The sequence below is a fragment of the Gossypium hirsutum genome, chromosome D03, assembly GCF_007990345.1.
Source record: "Gossypium hirsutum isolate 1008001.06 chromosome D03, Gossypium_hirsutum_v2.1, whole genome shotgun sequence".
In the NCBI taxonomy this organism is placed as follows: domain Eukaryota; kingdom Viridiplantae; phylum Streptophyta; class Magnoliopsida; order Malvales; family Malvaceae; genus Gossypium; species Gossypium hirsutum.
In genome coordinates, this window is record NC_053439.1 from 48,387,728 (window position 1) to 48,410,380 (window position 22,653).

At 34.8% G+C, this 22,653-nt stretch overlaps 2 protein-coding genes and 1 pseudogene across 7 annotated transcripts; all 3 read right to left on the bottom strand.

The window, feature by feature from the left end:
* Positions 1-206: 206 nt before the first annotated feature.
* LOC121215555 (uncharacterized) lies at positions 207-1,677 on the bottom strand. 5 transcript variants are annotated; one of them, XM_041090331.1, is made up of 6 exons: positions 1,517-1,677; positions 1,241-1,374; positions 1,018-1,055; positions 810-915; positions 692-726; positions 207-584 (listed from the first exon to the last, which is right to left on the bottom strand). In XM_041090331.1, exons 1-6 carry the CDS (start codon positions 1,659-1,661, stop codon positions 518-520), a joined length of 525 nt encoding a protein of 174 aa, XP_040946265.1. In that variant the 5' UTR covers positions 1,662-1,677; the 3' UTR covers positions 207-517. The 5 variants fall into 5 exon arrangements, with proteins under 5 accessions (XP_040946265.1, XP_040946264.1, XP_040946266.1 ...); XM_041090330.1 differs by having other exon boundaries at positions 1,241-1,377; XM_041090332.1 differs by having other exon boundaries at positions 1,241-1,335; positions 1,517-1,676.
* Positions 1,678-11,954: 10,277 nt separating this feature from the next.
* LOC107950882 (uncharacterized) lies at positions 11,955-13,374 on the bottom strand. 2 transcript variants are annotated; one of them, XM_041090336.1, is made up of 5 exons: positions 13,134-13,374; positions 12,839-12,879; positions 12,693-12,724; positions 12,444-12,536; positions 11,955-12,339 (listed from the first exon to the last, which is right to left on the bottom strand). In XM_041090336.1, the coding sequence occupies exons 1-5, from the start codon at positions 13,308-13,310 to the stop codon at positions 12,140-12,142; spliced, it is 543 nt and encodes a 180-aa protein (XP_040946270.1). In that variant the 5' UTR covers positions 13,311-13,374; the 3' UTR covers positions 11,955-12,139. The 2 variants fall into 2 exon arrangements, with proteins under 2 accessions (XP_040946270.1, XP_040946269.1); XM_041090335.1 differs by having other exon boundaries at positions 12,444-12,499; positions 12,620-12,724.
* A 5,135-nt stretch (positions 13,375-18,509) lies between these two features.
* LOC107949969 (chitinase 2-like) overlaps positions 18,510-22,653 on the bottom strand; it is an 80,241-nt pseudogene continuing 76,097 nt past the window's right edge.

A 22,653-nucleotide genomic window follows, 5' to 3' on the forward strand; every position in this document is an offset into this window, starting at 1 on the left:
GGAAAAAAACATGGAAGGGGCTGAGATTGATGGAATCCCAAAACACATTTAATTTCCCATTGGTGTAAATGAGTATTGTGCTAGAGTTAGTGACCCCAAAACGTGAAATTCTGGAATATTGATTTTTTTGTTTAGAAATGCATGCATGGTACCAATTGTTATAAGAAGAAAAGAAGAAATAATGCAGTCAAAATGAGCATATTATATACTAAACAATTTGCACTCTTAATGAGCTTTTCACTCCAACAGCCTACACAACTTTTATAAGAAAGAAAGACAAATAAACCAGATCAAATGAGCTACTATATGCCTAGGAAATATCGACTATGTTTAAGAGAACATCAAAATAAGCTGAGTGGAATTAGTTTCCCTGCACAAATCGTTGGTTTTGGCTATATAATCCAACAGAAATTATACTACCAATGTCACATTTACAATATTTCGACGATTATTCAAAAAGCTAAAATGAAAAAGAAAAGCAGCACAGCAGCAGTTGCTTTCCTTGTAGAAATCGCATTCAAGCAGTGCCATTTTGGGTGGGCGCAGGATGCAACCGGCTCCCATCCCAATACAGCAACTCGTCCCTGCAACCACATCCATTTTCATTCAAATATATATATATATTCTAATTTGATTATAGTGGCTTTATTTTGGATATGTTTTTGCTTTTGAAGGGGGAAAAAGAACTTACGGATGAAGTAAATAACGTCGCTCCGCTGTAGTATACTGAAAACAGTAAACGCAAGATGTATATTTGTTCATTTTATTAAAGGTATAAAGGCATACACAGAAAAATGTAAACAACTTACAAATCTCTCGCCAATGTGTCTGTGGCAATCATTGCAACGGACATTCAGCACTGCTACATCATCGAGATACCGCCAAGTCCGTACAGGATCCATCCCCACATTGACACTAAAAATATCAATCAAGCGCAAAGATTAAATTGTAATTATTTTTCTTTATTACTCAATGGAATTAATGTAGTTTGTGTTATTGAATGACTAAGTATCTTACACATTTTCGCAGAGATATCCAGGCTCCGTCCCAGTTACCTAAGAAATTTATTCAAGTTTGTAAATGTGCATGTATTCTTGCAGGAACACTTAATTTTACATGGTAAGTAATAATCTTACACCTCAATTTCAAGTTAAAAGATTAAAACTTATTAAGGGAATACATATACAAGAAACCAACATTTGATATAGTATCAAGAAATCAAGAAGGTAAGTTTTCTTACATAACGAATCAAGTTGTTCTTGGTAACGATATGGTTTCTGCAATGGCGGCATAAGTAGAAACGATTTTGATCATTCATTTCATATCTAACGTTATCTGGAGAATCCACAAACGACATAATGAGAATGGATTGTTCTGCTGAGTCCAAGAAACAAACACCCAATGTTATGTTATGAAGAAGATGAGAGTTGAGAGAGAAGGATAGTAAGGAAATGGAGAAAATCAAAAGCAACAACAAGACTCACTGAGGTTTCTTGCTGGTAGGTTATTTACTTACCAGCAGTTATTAACTTCCCAAATGGATATAATAAGGTTCTTCTTGGGATGGAAGGAAATGCAATTGAGAGGGGAAGCAGAAACGAGAATGAATGATTCCTCGGGCTATATATATATAAAAACAAAATAAAAGCAGATAGATACATAGCTTGTTTTTCACTTATAACTGATAAGGGTTTTATAAACAGCAGCTAAAATTGGTTTCTATTAGGACCTTGGGAGGTTTGGGGTGTAGGATATGGGCTGGTTCCAAGACCTACTCTGAAGAAAAATGGCTTATCAACGTCCCGGAGACATTGGCTATGAAGTTTACTATTGTATACAACATTCTTGAATATGAACCAACTTTCGAGCTTAACAAATAACCAATCACTGAATAAGTCTACTGCTAAACAAAGATGTTTGTGACGATTTCCTGCTACTTTGTAATTTGTTAATAATAAATTGGATTTGAGAATGGCTGGATTTCACATGACATTCTGAATGATGATTAAAGCAAATTTGGCTGGTATAAGTATAAAAGGCCTGAGCTACTGATTTTTTAAGTTTTAGGCAGTACAGGAACCTTAGTAAATTTACCACACTTAATAAAGACAATTTTTTCCTTAGGTTATAGGAAAACCTGTACTTTGCTTGGCATTATTTATTTGTACATTTTTCCATAGATTATAATAAACAAAGTATGAAAGAGTTGTATGGTACAAATATTATTGGGACCTCTTTGTACTGAAACTTTTGAAATGTTTGATGTTACAAAACAAGTTCCTCACTTCATTCTTTAACTCCACAAGATAACCAAAGCAATTCATAAACAAATGGCAAAACCAAAACAAGTGGCCAATAAAATGGTTAAAATAGACAAAACCCAACACCCCCCCCCAAATAAAGGTAGTGATATTGATAACATTTAAGCTAAATCACATATCCATACTATATAAATGACTTATGCAATTCATCACTAGTATTAGAATGGATTAAACAATTACGAATTTAACTATTATAATTGACAAAGCAATCATTCTAAATTATCAATACCCCACCAAATATTTAATAAATCTAAGTCGTAATTAAAACAAGAGATGCATGAATACTAACGGACAAAGAAGATTATAGAGAAAATAAATCTCACAAATTTATTAAATTAAACTTCGATAAAACTTTTGACTAGAAAGAGGAGTTTAGCAAGCCATAAAATAAAAAAAAAAGCAAAAATAAACAAAAGTTGCTGTTTAGTCCCCAAATGGCCAAAAGTCGTAACTCCTAAAAATAGAGTATTTGTAGTTTCTTTTTTCTTTTTACCTCAATTACATTGCAAAAACCTGATTTATGTCATAAATCCTATAAAAAGACCAAAATACCATTGAAACACGACCAAAACGCGAAACTTCAAATCGAAACGGGGTGACTCGACGTTGGGGCATCAAAATTGGCACAAGGGTGTACATGTTTTGGCGCAGGGGCACCAACGTAACTCATTCCTTTCTTGCATTGGGACATCAGTCGTGGTGGGGGTGTCGGATTGCCATGTAGTGGCTCCAAACTCCTTGTTTTCAGCTACGCTTTGCCTCAATTCTTCATCTGATCTTCTGATGGACTTAAAACTTGGGCCTCAAGCTTTTGTACACTGATTTCAAGTTCGAAAACACTTAATGAAAATTTGGCTACTCAAAGTGCATAAAATAATGGAAATTCGTTGAAAAGATAAATAAATGCAAATGAGACTCGAAACAAGAAATCAAAACTAATATGCAACATTTTTCCTAAGATTCATGAAAAACGCTAAATGCCCGGGTCTAAAATGTGTAAAAGATGTGCACTTATCAATAAATAAATTAATTTCTAATTTTTGTTTTGAAAAATGAAATTAAGTTTTACTTTAACAACCTCTTTCCGAAAATGAGGATTAAAAGAAGAAATTGCTTTAGAATAAATTAATAAATTATTTTTTCACAAAATAAGTGTAAAAAGTCATTTCTAATAGATTTTTCAGTTCCAAGTCTGTTAAACCTTGTCAAACCCTCATAACCACAACCATTTTGTATAATAGGTGCATGAGAGACATGATTAATTTTTAAAGGAAAATTATGTTAAAAAATTCAATATTTTTTTTATCTCAAGTACATTATTATTATTATCAAACACATCACTATTTATAACAAGATATCACATCCCAAAAATTGAGTTTGAAGAGATTGAGTTAGTGAAACTAAGAATGGTTACATCTTGATTTTGATTTAGGATTGTGAAAATATTGTTAAGTAAATTGATTTGTTTTAGTGGATAAGTGTTCTAAATGTGTGCTTGAGGTTTTGTGTTCAAATATCTCTCTTTGGAATTTTTGTTAACTTTGTCCTTATCTCTCTATCTTTGCATATTTGACTTAAATTTAATTCCCGAGCATATTTTTGTAAAAAAGAGCCTATTGGTTTAGTGGTAGGGTTTTAATTTATTTTTTGGTATTGTGTTCAATTCTCTGCGTATGCAAAGTGGAAAATTATTTTTGTTTTAAAATTTCAGGAAAAATCTGATGTGGATAATGATAGGAGTTAATGGGGGTAGTTGTAAAAAAAAATAGTGGTGAGGGATTTTCTCCTAAATTTACTCCATCAACCGTCCATCTCTCCACTCTCCTTCACTCCTTACTTTTTTTTTGTATCAATTTCACATTTTTTATCCTTTTGTTTTTTTCTTTCTCTGTTGAATTCTTCTTCTGTCACCATCCCTATCTCATTTGGTTTCTTTCTTTGATCTTCTTTCTTGTTCCTATTATTCTCGATTTTTTCGCCTATTTGCCAATTAATCCGTGATGAATGTGTGTGGTAAGTATTTCGGAGTTAAATTTGTAAATTCGTCGTGGGTAATTCTTCATATGTTTGCTTTAAGTGTTTTCTATCGTTGTAATGTTGAGGTTAATGGTTATTTTGTAATGTTGGTTAGGTGGGAAACATGAATTATTGGATCTACATGTGAATTAAACTTCTATTGATTGCTGTTTTACAATAGGTAAGTGATGAAAGTGTTAATTAAAGGCCGATTTCGTTACTTCGTAATAATGGATTGGTTGTGTTCGAATTAGTGGACGGATTTAGTGCGAAACTTGCTTATTAATTCTTTTTAGAATGTCAGTTTAGGTACTGAAATTTTCACGATTGCTTTCGAATCGAGAAATGACTAGGTGTGTAACGAAAAACTCGAAAAACAGTGAACAACGAAAAGTCGAAATGCATTTGGTCGATGCACGCAGCCGTGTGCCAGACCGTGTGGACAATACGATATGGGATTTTTGGGCCATGTGGGTCATACGAACGTGTTTAGGTCATGTGGGCCACACGGGCTGGTCATCTAGGCCATGCGGGCTACAGGACCGTGTGTACCCATTTTTTGAAAATTTTTACTTAGGCATGTTTGACTTAGAAATTCATAATTAAACCTTCTGTGGGGTTTGTTTGGCTAAAATAAGACTCAAAATGTGACATTTGTTAATGTGTCAGTATGTGATATGGTTAAGGTATGTGAAAAATGTATGTATGATCTATGTTCTAATAACTTTGAAAGCATAATTACGTGTAAAAAACATGTATGACATTTGTATGTAAAATATTTGTTAGTATAAGCAATATGATATGTAATGATCCGTAAGTTATTTTTAAGTATGCATGGCATACCATTAATGTAACGCCCCAAATTTTGAATGTTTGTCTGTCAAAGTCTACCAATAATTAGTCTCTGTGTCCGTGGTTAAGTGCTCTGTTTATGTGTTTGAGATTGGGGCTCGAATCTTCCTTTTGGAAATTTGTACTGTTGTTATGATTTAACCCCTACCCTTGAACTATTTATTTAAGTTTAATTCTGTGTAAATCTGCGTCAAGAATGAGTCTGTCGGTTTAATAATTAAGCTTCTGTATACCCTTTGGTCTTGAGTTTGAGTCTCTACAAAATCTATGAGAAAATATTTTTATGTTACTGTATTAAATTATTTTATTTTAAAGTAATTAAATTTTTATTTTTCTAATATTTCTTTTCACATTCCTATTTTCGTCCTACTGTTTCGTTTTCCTTCTCTATTATTTTTTTCTTTCTTTTTTTCTTTTTTTTTATATTCTTTTGTTAATCTTACAGTTGAACTGTCAAGGAAATTGTGTTTTTTTCGTTCGATTGAAGGGTTAGTAGCATAGTCTTGTTGTGAATTTATGATAATGTGCACTTTTGTTCGTTGTTTGTCGAAATTGAATTTTCATGCTTGTTCGTTCAAATTCCCTTTTAAAGTGTTCGGTTGGTTTTCTCTTTTTAGGCGAAGCTCTTAAGAGTAGTGTTCCTCCAACGAATTAGGTTCGAGTAATTGTTGTTTGTGTTCCGGTAGGTGTACAGTTTGATTTGGATTTTTCATATCGAAGCTTTTCGATGTAGTTTGGTTTGATTGTTAATTGGTGAGAATTGATTGTTTAAATCACTTATTTGGTCATTTGTATGACGTTTCTAGGCTTTGGAATCTGCGTGGTCATTTCTATATCGAAATCGTATCAGGTGTGTAACACAAACCCGATTTTCTGTAAATTTTGAACACCGAAAAACATGGTTGTTGATCATGTAGTAGGCTATGTGTGTTACACGACTGTGTGCTAGGACATGTAACTTACTGTTTGTGAATTAAGGTTACATGGGCTAGAGACACGGGAGTGTGTCCTTAATGTGTAACTCACTGTGAATTAGGGTCACACGGGCCAGTGATACGGGCATGTGTCTAGGTTGTGTAGCTCACTATTTGTGAATTAGTGTCACATAGGCCAGAGACACGAGCGTGTGAGAGATATTTTGAGATTGGACTCAGATGGACATGTGCTTGGCCGTGTTTCGTGTCGTGTAACTCGTTGTTTTGAGCCCCACGGCCATGTGCCAGGCTATATGTGTCATTAAGAGGACCATAGGGGCGTCTACCAGGCCGTGTAGACCACACAGACTAGACACCCAGGCCATGTGAATCACACAGATGTGTGGGTCAAAATATTAAAATTTTCCCCAGGGCTGTAAACGTTATTCGAATTGAACGTAAGCCTTCTATAGGGTCCGTATAATCCAAATTAGACTGTATAACTGATATCCAATATTTTGAGGCTGAACAATTGATTATTTGTATGTATAATCGATACAATAACTGTTAAATGATAATGATATGTATTATCTGATAATGAATAGTATTTGGGTAATTGTATGTATATCATTGATATATGATATTTTTAATCTAAATCTGTATTGGGTAGGAATGATATAAAAAAGAAAGTATTGATAGTTTAATGATATGCCGAATTGAGTGGCTAAGCCACAAATCTGTATTTGGTTCTGGCGATTTAGCACATACTGATCTGGTAGCTAGTCTATAATCATTCTGAAATGTGTCATACCGACACTAATTGGTGTGTAAGGCTAGATGGGAACCTGATACCCTATATGGTGTGTTGGGATGGTTGGAGATGGTGTGTAGTGGATGAGGGTAGGAAATTGCATCTGATTCTGATATATTATGCATCTATATCTAATTTGTTTTGCATATTATCTGAACTGTTACAATAATACTGAGTATTATATGTTTCTAGTTCTGTATCTGAAATAGAGAAATTACTATATTAACTATATTGATGTCTTGTTTTTACTTTGGTTACACACATTGAGTTATAAACTTATTCTATTTGTTAACTAAATTGTAGGTAACCTACAGACTTAGGCGGGTCGGCGTGGCAAGAGCTCAGTCATCTCTTTACTTCTTACTTAAAGTTTTATCTGGATTTATCCTTTTAGATGTTTATTTTGGATTTCCATTTATACTTTGGATTTCTACATTGGTTTGATTTTATAAATAGTTTTGACTGTTAAACTTTAAATAGTTAAGGTTGGTATTTGATTAATGGTTTGATGTAACCTCTAAACTTGGTCTTAGAGTCTAGGTCGAGTATGGGGTGTTACAATTATGTGATATGTACGTATGTTATTGTGATTATGCATGTGCATTAGGGTGGGTTTTGATATGATGGAAGAAGTGTTTCTTGGCAATATTACTGCAATTATAGCGATTAAACTACAATATTTTTCTGGCTTCTTAGCTGCACCATTATGAGTGGCATACCACCACAACCCGGTGTAATTGGATGGATGGACTCTTGTATTCCTATTTGGTGTGATTGGTTGGACAGAGTTGGTGTGTAGTGGATGGAGGTAGGATTTTTTCTGATCTAATATGACATTTTGATATGATATTTGTATATGTGTACATTACAAGTAAAATTCTACATTGATATTGACATTTGTGCATGCTATAAGTAAAAGTTCTGTTAGTGGCTTGATTGTCACTAAACTAACTATAAATACAACTAAGGCAAGCGCACCTATCGAACAATAGTATGGTTATGGTGAGTAGGGAATATCGTATCCACGAGGACTAAAAGTACTAGTAATTACCGTTTTTCTATTATTTAGCCGACAAATTGGGTTAATTGTTTTTAATCTAAAATTACTAAACTAATCTAACTAAGAACGCAACTGAAAATGAAATAGGAAAAATAATTGAAGATTACCAATGAGATTGACAATACCCAGGAAAGAATCCACCTAGACTTCACCTATTATTATGAACCTGAATTAAACAATTTATTCACTTGTGTCTTGATCCGTAGAAATCCCTAAATTATGTTAATATTTCTTTCAAGAGTAAGAACAACTGACTCTAGGTTGATTAATTGAAATCTCTTTCTAATTAAAACCCCTATCGTCACATTAACTCGATCTATGGATTCTCCTATTAGATTTGACTCTAATCGGGCAGATTTATGTTGTCCTATTTCTAGGATTGCATGCAACTCCACTCAATTATGTTAGATCTACTCTTAAACAGAGACTTTTTCTCTACTGAAGTAAGCACATTAAACACGAATTAATATCCTAAAAATATTAAAACATGAAATAAGCATACATAATTGAGAACAAGAATCAAGTATTTATTGCGTAAAAATAGAAATTAAATAATAAGTTTCATCATAGGTTTCATCCTCCCTAGATATCTAGGGAATTTAGTTCATAATCTTGAATAAAAACATCTCAGAGTTAGGATAACAACAAGAAATAAAGAAACTCAATAAAACTTCGAGGGAAATTAAATGAAGATCTTCAACCTTGAAGGAGATCCGCTTCCGAGTTTATTCCAATGGCGTTCTTCGAGTCTTTTCTTCACTCTTCTCTGAGTGTCCCCTTAAGTCCTCTTCTAATTGGTATTTATAGGCTTTAGAATGCTCAGGAAGCCTAAAAATTAGGTTTTCCACGTATTTAGGAAGCAGGGTGCGATATCAACACAGGCTGACACATGGTTGTGTGGCCAGCCCGTGTGGAAATGGTCATGCCGTGTGGATCCTAGAAACAACTCTATTTGTCTGATTTTCACTTTTTTTTCGATCCTTTCGCTCCCAAGTGCTCTCCTAAGTATATAAACATGAATTTAAAGGATTAGAAGCATCAAATTCACTAATTTACATAATTAATCATCCAAAAACACATTAAGAATGAGATTAAAATATGTTTCTTTTATAGCTTATCATGGGCCGAGTCACACACTAGGCTTTTAGCTCACTCGTTTGTTTAATACATTTCAGGTGATCTTCAATCTTAAGACCAAAGGGCGTGCGAGAGCTCAGATTATTTTCTCAGCTAATTAAATATGGTGATTTACATTAGTAATTTATCTGGACTTTTGGGATTGTAATATGTTTTTGGGCTTTGCTTTGATTTTTGTTTTATTTGTGAGTATTTGATATTTTTAAACATAAAAACTGAAAAAAAATTGCACGGGTTAACAAACTAAAATTCGGATTTCAAAAATGAAATATTTGAAGTTTTCCGCTGCATAAATAAGTAATCACCTAAGTGTTTTTTTTTGTAAATAAATAAATAGCTTTTAACAAATGTTAACATTAATTGAAAACGATTGCCCAAAATTGATACTTTCAAAGCAAACGAATTTGAATTCAAATTATGGGTTTGAAATAAGTGTTTTCGGACTTAAGTTTTTCCTAAACATTTGTGAGACTTCTGCCAAATTTTATGCCTTCAAAACGCACAACTAAATTGATTTTTAATTAGTTTTTCAAACGAGTCGATGTAACTCCTCCAAATTTGACCATAACGTCTAGGTTAGGTTTGGGGTGTTACACAATAAATATATATGCAACACTAAATGCAACATAGTTGATAACATGCAATCAAAATTCATATTTCTTTTCTTAAAATCAAAAGACATAATCTTGAGATACCCCACATTTTCATGCATTTTATGTTTAAAAAAAATTCAAAACATAAGGTGTGTTATATTTTCATATAAGGAATCTAATTACAAAAACCTAGGAGCATGCAAGGGAAAGAATCAACCAATGATTTGAACTAAACTCACTAACTCAAGCCTTATGCACATATGTCCATCCTCTTACTTTAGCTTTCATAAACCCAAAGTAAAATAATACCATATAAACATCATTTTCATAGATTTATTTAAAGGATGTGGGATTTGTACACAAAATTTCCAATAATTATTTGGGTCAACGAAGAAGTTAAAATATTGTTTGACACATGATTTATCACTTTTATTTGAAGTTGGTCAGCCTCCCTTACTACAATGCTGCATTGGAAACTTTCTGTTCACTGAGACAATGCTCTTTGTATGGCACAAACGTGTCACAGTACACAACTTGATCTACACAATGTTAAGGCACCCCAACTAGAAGTAATTAAGCAAACAATATTTGATTCATGGAACCAATGAAGAAACTCTTTAACATTTGACAGTGTCATCAGCCCTAAAAACATCTTTTTTCTACTACTATTGCAATATATGACACTGACATTTACCTATAGACACCAGATGGTAAGTGTCGGATTCATATATTTGGAGGACTATACCTTCAAACGCATGTTTGAATGTGTTTTAAATTGTTAGGGATCGACCCGATTAAGCAACGAACAATTAAAAAATAACGGAAAAATTGAGAAATTGAACACATAAATTTAACGTAGAAAAACCTCTCCAAAGAGGATAAAAAACCACAAATAAAGATAATTTTACTATAATGACAAGAATCGAGAGTACAAAATATAGAAATAAAAACTAAACTTTAAAACCTAAACACAAAGAACTCTCAAAACGTAAATATAAAGTTCTCTAAAAGTGTTATTCTAATCTTTTAATGGATTTATTTTCTAATGTTGTAAAATAACCTATTTACAGGCTAAGTCAAAAATAATCTAAACTAATTCGAGTTCGACTGAAACAAATAAATAAAATTTAACTAAGAAATTATCTCCCAAATTGGACAAAAAAAATTACACATACTCAACAGAGACATATACATCGGATAAAAATACCTTAACGAAAATGAAGAATCCGATTAGCATAATCGATTAAATACGCTAATCGAGGCAAGCTTTTCAGAATGCTAAAAAGGTAGAACAATTTCTTCATACACCACAAACAGCTAATTCAAACTGAGTTATAATGTAAATGAGTGATTGAAAGCCTAAAGCGTGGATTGACATTATCCACAAGTAGCATTCTCGAGTCTGGATGCTTTCTGGAAAAGCAAATTTCAGGGTTCAAATCAAGCAGCCATTTCAAAGTTAGATCCATGCTATTCTTTTCTACAAGCAAACACATTAAAAAATAAGCTTCTTTATAAAGTGAAGGATATATGCTTATTTTTTAATGTACCATGGAGTTTGTTCTCACTCTTTAGCCTACTGCAGGCAGTGAAGAATCCGTTTTTCGGTGTTAAGCCACTGCTTCAGTCGCTTATAAAGCTGGCTAAAACCTTACCACCATTGTACTTAGAGCTTCGGGTGTTGAAGTAATTGATGAACTGAGAGACAGCTGTTCCTTGATCATAGGCATAAAACTAGAAGTTGACAGTCTATGAGGTCACCGTAGCTTTTCAACAAGGCATTGAAATGGCTTTGAACATCATCATCAAATGGCGCTATGGAAGCAAAAGAGATGGCATGTCATATGGCAAGGGAAGAAAACCTAGAAAATGAAAAGGGCAATGAGTAGCTTAAAAAACTCAATTGCTGCTGTGATGTAGGCTTTGAGTTGAAGATTTAGTATCCTAAAAAGGTTACTATATAGGCATTAGAATACAAAATACAAAGTTGTATTATTATTGTAATTTTTTATTCTCAACTTTCTTATAAGATTCTTAGAAATTATAAAGATATATTAATTACAAAAGAAGAGAAAAAAAAAATCTTTGAAAGCAACTCAATGTACTCTGCATTTGGATGTTTAGAATTGATGGAAGAAACATGAAATTTGGTAGAATCCCAAAACAGAAAATGCACACATAGCATTGTAGTGCATGGTAAAATGAGCAATCATACACTGAACTTCTATAGGAAAGAAAGCCAAAACAAAATGAGGACAAATGAACCTACTATATACCAAAGAAATATCAACCAAGTTTTAGAGAACATAAAAAAGGCTCATTGGAATTAGTTTGCCTTCACAAATTCGTTGGTTTTAGCTATAAAAACCTTGTTTTATCTGTACAATCTCATGCAAACTACCAAAGCCAACAGCAATTTTACTAACAATCTCACATCATAGTATTTTGATGACTATTAAGAGAACCCTAAAAGGGTGTAAACTAAATATGAAAAATAAAACCAGCAACAGTTGTTTCTTCCTTGTAAGAATTGCATTCTTAATGAACTCTGATTTAAGGGGTTTTGTCATCTTCGACTGGCTGATTTGTGTGAGCATAACGCAACTGGTTTCCATTCCAATACAGTGTCTGATTCCTGCAGACACCACCATTTTCATTCAAAAACTAGCTTTCGAATTGCATTGTCTTAGCTTCATTTCAGAATACTATTCTGTTCGTGAAGGGGAAAAAAATACTTACGGATAAAGTAAATAATTTCCTTCGCGTATACCGTGGACAAGCCGATCGCGGTCGAGCTGAAAATAGTATAATAAAGGGGCATCCAGATAGTGTCTGTAAACAATCATCCGAAAAAAAAAACGAAACAAAACAAAACAAAACAGAGTCATACAATAAAGAAAATGTAAAACACATACAAGTCTCTCGCCAAGGGTTTTGTGCATCCTTTACAATGGAAAAAAACCACAGGCAGATCATTGAAATACCAACCAGACGGTCTTGGATCGGTGTTCACATTGACACTGTAAATATCAATCAACCACAAAGATTAAATTGTAATTTGGGTGATTGTGAACTTGATTACAAAAAGAAATGTAATTTGGGTGATTGTGTATTTCTATGAAGAGGTATCTTACGCATCGCGGCAGAGAATTGCATTCCCCTTCGCCCCATGTACCTGGAAAATTGATTTAAAAGTTTTTAAGCATTCTTTGAACACTACATAATGTTACATTGAAACAACAATCTTATATTACATAATTTCTTTTTTGTTTTCTGTTAAATATATCCTCGTAAAACTAAAAGAAGTCCAACCAAGAACACAATCAAGAACTGAAGTACCAGTAGAAAAACAATAATCTTGATATACATATATATATGTAATATATAGGGGGGGAGAGAGAGAGTGAGAGAGAGAGAGAGAATTGATACACGTTGAATACCATTGGTCCAGCAGCTGATGTGGTTTCTGCAATGCCGGCATAAGAAGAAATTAGTTTGTTTATTCATTGGATACCTAACGGCGTTTTGAGACGTCGCTATTGGAATCGAAGAAGGAGCACGAGGAGATGATGACCATCCACTATTTTGAACATTTTGATTATTCATTGTTTGAGCTGAATATAATAAGCTTCTTGGGATGGAAGGGAATGGAATTGCAAGGGAGATGGGAATGAATGCTTCCACCGATTTTATATATCGTTTTATACAAAGAAAATGAAAGCAGCTACATACATAGTTTCTTGTTCAGTTATAACTTTCAACACTAAAAGGGATCGCGCCGCAAAACGCCAGCTAAAACTATATATAAAAATAAAATATTTTATGATTAAAAACTGAGTTCAAGTTTGTTAGTGTTGAAGGCAGTAGCAAGCTGCTTTGATCTTACTTCAAGAGCAAGCCTCGAGACTTGCAGAAGAAACAATTGATGATGAACAGAATTTTTGCAAGTGGAAAAACAAAAAGAGAGAGTTTTTAATCAAAAAAATGATTTGAAATTATCATTAACTTGAAAATAAGGCATTGAGCCATTACATAAGTAAGTCAACTTCAAAAGAAAACAAACAAGCTTTTACCTAATCAACTACCTAACACCACTAAATTACATTGAAACTTGTTAACATGACTTGTTAAAGTTGTATTACTGAATTATCAGTCAATCAACACCTAATTACATCAAAATGCAGCTACCTACTAAGTTTAAAACAAACTAAAATACAAAATGTTCATTGGAGTAACCAAATGAAACAAAAACAGTTTCACTTTGCTGCTTTGTTGCACGTTCCCTGCATGGCCACCTTGGTTGCTGCATGGGAGCTGACTTCATCACTCCTCCTCAGCTTCCATGTTGCTGACTCCCAGTTGCTTTCTTAAGCTCATGAATCTCGATACTCCAAGAGCTTTTGTGAAGATATCAGCAATTTGTTCTTCAGAGTTATAGTGAATTAACTCAATCTCTCAAGCTTGTTCCATTTCTCTTATCACATGCAACTTGATACTGAAGTGTTTTGTCCTACCATGGAAGACAGGATTTTTAGCAATAGCAACAGCAGATTTGTTGTCACAATAAATCTTAGTTGCTTCACTCTGTTGTAGATTCAAATCAGTGAGAATTTTTCTTAGCCACACAGCTTGGTTAACAGCATTAGCAGCTGCAACATACTCTGCTTCTGCTGTTGATTGAGCCACCATTGATTTCTTTCTAGAACTCCAACGAAACATAGTTGAACCAACTGTAAATGCATAACCAGATGTGCTCTTCATATCATCCTTTGAACCAGCCCAGTCACTGTCAGTGTAACCTATCAGTTTCAAATTTTCAGCTTTGCTGAAATGCATTCCATGATTCAAGGTACCTTTGATGTACCTAAGCACTCTTTTCCCTGCTTGGTAATGCTGCTTGTTGCAACAATGTATAAACCTTGATAGCATGTTCACAGCAAACAAAATATCAGGTCTTGTTGCTGTTAAATATAGCAAGCAACCAACAAGGCTCTTGTAAACAGATTCATAAATGGGCTCATGATCTTCTTGGCTCGATAGCTTCATGCCAACAGCCATAGGTGTTCTTGTTGGCTTACAATTTTGCATTGAAAACTTGGATAGAACCTTCAAAGCAAATGTTCTTTGTCCCAAAAAGATTCATTCTTCTGCTTGTTGTACCTCCATTCCAAGGAAATATGTCATCAAACCTAGGTCAGACATCTCGAACATCTCTTTCATTTTTGCTTTGAAATCTGCTAACTGGGTCTTGTCTCCCCCTGTCACCAAGAGATCATCCACATAAAGAGACACAATAAGTTGTGTTTCAGCTTGATTCTTCTTAACATAAAGTGTTGGTTCACTAGGACTTCTTTCAAATCCCAAACTGACTAGGTATGAGTCAATTCGAGCATAGCAGGCTCTAAGAGCCTGTTTCAGGCCATACAAGGCCTTTTTAAGCCTGTACACCATGTGTTCTCTACCAGGAATTATAAAACCTAGAGGCTGTTTAATGTATATCTCCTCTTCCAGGAAACCATTAAGAAATGCAGATTTCACATCCAATTGGTGAATTGTCTACTACTTTTGAGCAGCCATAGTAACCAACAATCTGATTGTGTCAAGTCTGGCTACTAGAGCAAATTTTTCCAGGTAGTCCAAACCATATCTCTAACTAAAGCCCTTCACAACCAATCTAGCTTTCAGCTTGTTTAAACTCCCATCTGCATTATGCTTGACTCGATAGACCCATTTTACTCCAATGGTTTTCTTTCCAGCTGGCTTATCAACCAGCTCACATGTTTGATTCTTGTGAATCATGTTGATTTCATCAACCATAGCCTGCTTCCAACCGTTGTCTTCCTCAGCCTCTTCAAAACTGGTAGGTTCTGTTATAGCAATTTGTGCTCTCTCATAAACTTTATCCAAAGACCTTGTGCCTCTCACAAGCACATCATCAATGTCTATTTCAGGACCAATCTGCTCGAGTTCAGCTTGGTTAGGCACCAGTTCTTCTGAAAGAGCTTCTAGCTCATTTTTCTCCTAATTCCAGCATGCTTTTTCATTGAAAATCACATCCCTGCTTACTTGAATTTTGCTTTTCAAGAGGTCCAAGATCCTATAGCCTTTCTTGACTGAGTTATAGACTACTAGAATGCCAGACTGAGCTCTCCTTGAAAGCTTGTCCCTCTTCACTGCTGGTATTTGTGCATAGCACAAGCAACCAAATACTTTCAGATGTGCCAGTGAAGGTTTGAATCAGAACCAAGCCTCAAAAGGTGTCTTGTGAGCAAGAGCCTTAGTTGGGAGCCTATTCTGAAGGTAAACAGCAGTGTTTACTGCCTCAGCCCACATGGTTTTGGGTAGTTTCCTTTCAAACAGCAGGCACCTGGCCATATCCATCAGACTTCTGTTCTTCATTTCAGAGACCCCATTCTGCTGAGGTGTATACACATTTGTTAGCTGGTGTTTGATGCCAGCATCATTGCAAATGGCTTGGAACTGAGCTGAAGTGTACTCAGTCCCATTGTCTGACCTCACTGACTTCAACTTGCAACCTGTTTCTATTTTAACACCAGCTTTGAACTTCATAAACACTTTAGCTACCTCTGACTTGTACTTCATGAAGAAAATCCAACAATATCTAGTATAATAATCAATGAAAAGGATAAAGTACCTATTTTTGCTAAGTGATTCAGTCCTCATTGGGCCACACACGTCAGTGTGCACCAGCTGCAGTCTTTCTGTAGCTCTCCATGCTGAATTTGTAGGAAATGGTAGTTTTGCCTGTTTTCCCATCTGGCACACTTCATAAACTTCATCATGCTCCACTGAGTTGGTGAAGTTCTCAGCCAGGCTTTCACTAACCATTTGAGCCATCGATCTAAAGTTGGCATGTCCAAGCCTTTGATGCCAGAGCTTGGAATCATCAGAAGAGGCTGTGTAGGCTGACTTTGAGTCACTTGGCCAGTGAACCTCAAAGCTTTTGTCAGTCATGGTGACTGTCATGAGACTTGATCCACTTGGATCAGTAATCTGACACTGTTTGCCCTTGAACACAACTGAGTAGCCTTTCTTGAGCAGTTGAGCTATGCTAAGAAGGTTTATGTCAATCTCAGGCACCAATAGCACATTCGAGATGACCTTGTTGCCTGTAGGAGTGCATATCAGCACATCCTCTTTTCCTTCAGCTTTTATAAATTGACCATTTCCAACCTTAAACTTGGTTTTGTAGCTTTTGTCCAAGGTTTTGAACAAGGATGTATCTGGTGACATGTGATTAGTGCAGCCACTGTCCAATAACCAGCCTTTAGATCACTTCCTCTCAGCAACTAAGCAGGAAACAGCAAAAACTTGCTCTTCTTGATCACTAGTGTCTTTATCCATTCGAGCTTTAGCCTTTCGTTGCTGAAATTGGTTCTGCCTTGGTTTGTTTATGTTCTTACAAACCCTTTCAACATGTCCCTTCTTCTTACAGTGTTGGCATATTGCATCTGGTCTAAACCAGCATCTATCTTCTGGATGATCAGCCCTTTTACAATGCTTCCAGGGTTGGTCCCTGCTTCTTGCAGCATCAGGCTTAGGCCTGTTTTTCCAGTGCTTTTTTCCTTTATAAGCATTGGTGCTCAAGACCTTTCTAGTTTTGACTTGAAAAGCACCTTCCTGGTGGTCTTCAGCCCTGCTAGCTCTTCTTTGTTCCTGAGCATAGAAGGTGTTAATCAACTCAGTCAAAGAGATGCTAGCAAGATCTCTTGAGTCCTCTAAAGAGGATATCTTTGCTTCATATCTTTCAGGCAAAGTGGAGAAAACTTTCTCCACAATTCTTGCCTCATCAAAGTGCTCACCAAGGAGCCTTATACTGTTGACCATTGCCATTATTCTGTGTGCATACTGCTTCACTGTTTCTCCCTCCTTCATCTTTAGATTTTCAAAATCCCTTCTCAAATTCAACAGCTGCTGTTGCCTTGTCCTCTTTGTGCCTTGAAACTCCTCCTTAAGCTTGTCTCAAGCCTGTTTTGGAGTCTCACAGGCCATTATTCTAGTGAAGATGACATCTGATACACAGTTTTGAATGCAGGACTTGGCTTTGTGCCTCTTAATCCTCTCATCAGCATGTTGCCTTATCTGAGCTACTGTGGGATTAGCCCTCAGTGGTGCTGGCTCAGCATTTGTGTTGACAACTTCTCACAGATCAAAGGCCTGTAGGTAAGTCTTCATCTTGACCAGCCATATATGTAAACCTTCTCCATTGAAGACAGGTGGGGCTGCTGGTGAAAATCCTGAAGAAGCCATAGTTCTTGGTGTTGATCTACCACAGGTTCTCTAAGAATGCAGCTCCAGATACCAATTGTTAGTGTTGAAGGCAATAGCAAGCTGCTTTGATCTTACTTCAACAGTAAGCCTCGAGACTTGCAGAAGAAACAATTGATGATGAACAGAATTTTTGCAAGTGGAAAAAGAAAAAGAGAGTTTTTAATAAAAAATGTTTTGAAATTATCATTAACTTGAAAATAAGGCATTAAGCCATTACATAAGTAAGTCAACTTCAAAAGAAAACAAACAAGCTTTAACCTAATCAACTACCTAACACCACTAAATTATATTGAAACTTGTTAACATGACTTGTTTAAGTTGTATTGCTGAATTATCAGTCAATCAACACCTAACTTCATCAAAATGTAGCTACCTACTAAGTTTAAAACAAACTAAAATGCAAAATTTTCATTGGAGTAACCAAATGAAACAAAAACAGTTTCACTTTGCTGCTTGCTGCACGTTCCTTGCATGGCCACCTTGGTTGCTGCATGGGAGCTGACTTCATCAAAGTTATTCAGATATGCGGGAAACATTTCTCTTAAAGTCATCTGCAGACCAAACAAATATGCCATGGAGTTTGTTCTCACTCTTGAGCCTAATGCAGGTGGTAAAGAAGCAATTTTTCGGTGTCAAGCCACTGTACCTATTGCTCATAAAGCTGGCGAAAACCTTACCATCATTATAGTTAGAGCTTTAGGTGTTGAAGTAATTGATGAATTGAAAGACCGTTGTTCCTTGATCATAGATATCAAGCTGGAAGTTGACATAGTCTTTGAGGTCACCATAACTTTTCACACAGCCTTGTAATGGTTTTGAGCATCATCAAATGGAGCTATGGAAGCAAAAGAGGTGACTCCATTATTCTTGAGGGTTTTTATAAGTTTCCCAATGCACCCAGAAAAAGTGTCAAGGATAGCATTGAAGTGCTCATAGTCAATATCAATCCCATCCAAGTTGTACTCTTTTGATGATATTGTGAGTGAAGAAACCGCATTGGCAATCCAAGTTGTATATCTACGTATTAGCTTTTAGTTTTTTATTTATTTGAATTCAAACTTTCATTTGCACTAAATATATGAATCATGCATATATAGTCCATCATTCACTCAAGATTAAAGTATGTTATACTATGAATATCACAAGTGGATAAATCTACAAAGGAATTTAGAATCTATTCTATTTGGGTTATGTCTGATGTATTATCAGTCCAGTCAGTCACATCTATATTTTTATCTTCTAGAGACATCTGCTTCATACCTAAGACAAGGTATCTCTCCAATGGGACTTGGTAGATGACATATTAGTCTTTCAATCGATTTGCTCATTTTTTATTAGACTAAAGACATTTGTAGATTATCTATTAATATAAGTTGTCTTTTTGTATTACGTTTCGACCACGTAATACCGCTTATTATTAGTTAAACCTTAGAAAATCAAGGGCCAATATTTGTTTCAATTTTACTTTGCGTGCAAAAATCATTTGAGGACAGTATACAAAGGATATTAATATATTAGCAACTATTTTATTAAACAAGTTTATTCGTTAAAATCCAAGTATACAAAGATGAAAATACTAAACTAAGTGCATTAAATCAAACAAAATAAATGTAGATTTTTTTTATAGAATTTGAAATTCTAGAAACAATTTAATTTTGGGCATTAAACACTAACACATATTGTCATGGCACAAAGCTTTTTTTCTTAAACATGACATCATGACGTAGTTTGCTTTTCTCTTTGTATAGTTTGACATTTTAATATGCTAGAAATCTGAATTCCTCCAATTCAAGCAATTGGAACAACCTAATTGGTATCAAGATTCAAACTTCTTAATTGTTCAGTATGTTTACCTTTCTAACTTTATTAACACATGATAGTTCTTTCCATAAACAATACAATATAAAAACATCCCCAACGAAGTCTTATAAGTTGCTCAATAAGCCTACAATGCATCATCTAGCCAAACCGACAGATCTTTCCAAGATGAGTTCATTGTTTTCTCTAGGATTTGCTTAATCTCATGGTTTGAAACCTCTACTTGACCACTGGTTTGTGGATGATAAGTAGTTGCAATTCAATGCTTAACATTATACTTTGATAAAGCATTTTCTAATTGTATACTATAGAAATGCAAACCTTCATCACTTATGAGCACCCTAAGAGTCTCAAATCTTGAGAAAATGTTCTTATGCAAAAAATATTTGTCTGCCTTAGTATCATTCGCTAGCAAGGCTACTACTTCTACCGATTTGAAAACATAATCCACTACCAACAAAATGTACTAATTTTCGAATGAATTCAAGAATGGCCCCATGAAGTCTATCCTTCATACATAAAAAACATCAACTTCCAAAATCCTTTTACGAGGCATCTCATCACTTTTAGAAGTTTTTCTCGTTCATTCACAACTGTTACATCTTCTTGAAAAATAATAAGCAACCTAAGTAATGATTGGCTAATAAAACATTGATTGCAAAATCTTTTAAGTAGTCTTTTTTCCTCCAAAATGTCCCCCACAAAGCGAGACATGACATCCAACCAATATAACATCAATTTACTCCTCAGCCACACACTATCAAATGAGTTGATCTACACACTATTGGAAGGCATATGGTTATTCCTAACTATAATCTCTCGATTCAAGCATAATCATTTTCTTTTGTTGGCTTGAAGCATTTTCAAAAAAAAAACATCTCATATTAAGTAATTAACGATATCTGCATACCAAAGCATTGATGGTTTTACATCATTCACTTGAAAACATTTTACCTAGACTAACTATTCATCAACAAAGGTCTCATTGATAGCCTAGTGATCTACCAAAATTTGATATGTTAAATTAGGTTCCGCATTACACTTTATGAATTTGTTTTCGAGCAATTTCTATGTTTTTTGTTGTGTTTTATTTAGTTTTCATTCTTCACCTTAATAAAATGAAATAATGTGTTTTATACTCTTTTTGAAACCTAACAATCGATTGAGTGTTGTAGGGAGTCATCAGAGGCCCGAACGTGAGTTAAAACATCACATAGAAATGGGGTATTATGTCATCAAAGCTTAGAAGTTGTGGTACCCTGACAATGCTGAATTGAATAGGACTGAGACCCTTCACAGTGATATCACAATATCCAACGCCCAAAAGAACCCCCATTTCAATATTGTCATGGGTATTGTGATACCCAAGCCTGGTTCTTGTGATATCACTGCCTAACGTGGAGAAAAATGACTGCAAGGGTGGCTTTTGTCCAACACTAACACCAATCAATATACAACATCCAAGGGCATTTTGCTCACTAAAACTCGGGTTTTAATTAGCTTTAAAAAGCCAAAAATTGGCTGAAGAAATGAGGTTGTAGTTTAGGTTAGAAAGCTCCTTAGTTTTAAAGTTTCTTTCATCCTTTAGTTTAGGTTTAGGGTAGTTTTCTTTTTCATGGCTTAGGGTTTACTGTTCCTGCACATTTTCTTGTTCTTCTTAGTATTAATGGTAGTTAGTTAGTTTGGTTATTACTATATCTAGGTTTATTTACATATTTAATAATTTAAACTTGGTTGTAATTGATCTATCATAATACGATGTAGCAGATTAAACTAGTTTTCGTACTTGAGGAGTTTGAATACAATCATTTTCATTACGTTTTAGTTAACTATTCATAGTTTAATTTAAATTCAATAAAAAGTGTATTTTGAGTTTTTTATTGACCTTAGGGGCCGAATGAGGGCTAAAGGTGAGATAATGTACATAGTGTTCAGGAGACCATTCGAGGGTGTATAAACTCAATACTGGTCATTATGTTGCAACACGGGAAGTTCAATGTCATAACATAGGGAGCAGAATGCATGAATCTTGAAATTACCTTAAGTGTCGTGACATACCCCTAAAGCTACCCCAAACTTGAGCATATATCCTTCGATGTTGCAACACAAGCATTAGGGTATCGCAACATCGGCCTTATACAAGAAACATTTACGAGCCAGGGGCATTTTGGTCCACACAATCAAAATTTAAACATGAGGACATCAAATGACCTAGGGTTGAGGACGACGGTAACCCTAACTCTATAAATAGGCTCCTAACACTTGGTAAAGGACAACTTTTCATACTTTAGAATTTCCTTTGTAATTTTAAGTTTTAGTTTTTTTTCCATTTCTTAGGTTTTAGATTTCTTTCCAATTTATTTCTAGTTGCGTTCATCGAGAGATCTGATTTGTAGATTCGATCAACTCTTTGTGGATTCTACGCTTATCTATACAACACAATCAGGGTTTCTCTTTACACTTTACTCTTGAATTATTTCTAATGTTTATTTACTTTATCAAGTTTATTAAGTTTACAAAATCCATGAGGAACTAGTCCTTTTATGGGGATTCGTGAGTGGAGGTATGACTGATTAATTTTTGTATAAGGTTTTCTTAGCGAATCAACTGTTTGGGAGAGGAAGAACTTAAACTCTAGGCCTAACGACTCTAGGAATTCATTTAGGTGGGAACTAACCCAAAATTGGTATGGCCTATCCGTGAACACCTTAGCCACGAATTGATCTGGACTGTGAAGTCGAGAGATAAGCTGTTCTTGCCAACTCGTTAGTTTAGTGGAAGATCAAGAGGTCTTGCTAGGGTAACGACTAGTTGATTGAATAGAAACCCAATGTGGTAG

Bases quoted from the DNA above. Each gene is read 5' to 3' on its own strand.
- LOC121215555 (XM_041090330.1), bottom strand. From the start codon at position 1,661: ATGTATCTATCTGCTTTTATTTTGTTTTTATATATATATAGCCCGAGG. The intron at 1,378-1,516 runs GTAAGTAAATAA...TCTTGGACTCAG, and splicing joins TGGGAAGTTAATAACTGCTG to CAGAACAATCCATTCTCATT. The intron at 916-1,017 runs GTAAGATACTTA...TGATATTTTTAG, and splicing joins GGATATCTCTGCGAAAATGT to TGTCAATGTGGGGATGGATC.
- LOC107950882 (XM_041090335.1), bottom strand. From the start codon at position 13,310: ATGAATAATCAAAATGTTCAAAATAGTGGATGGTCATCATCTCCTCGT. The intron at 12,880-13,133 runs GTATCAATTCTC...TCAATTTTCCAG, and splicing joins GGACCAATGGTATTCAACGT to GTACATGGGGCGAAGGGGAA. The intron at 12,500-12,619 runs GTATGTGTTTTA...TACTATTTTCAG, and splicing joins AAACCCTTGGCGAGAGACTT to CTCGACCGCGATCGGCTTGT.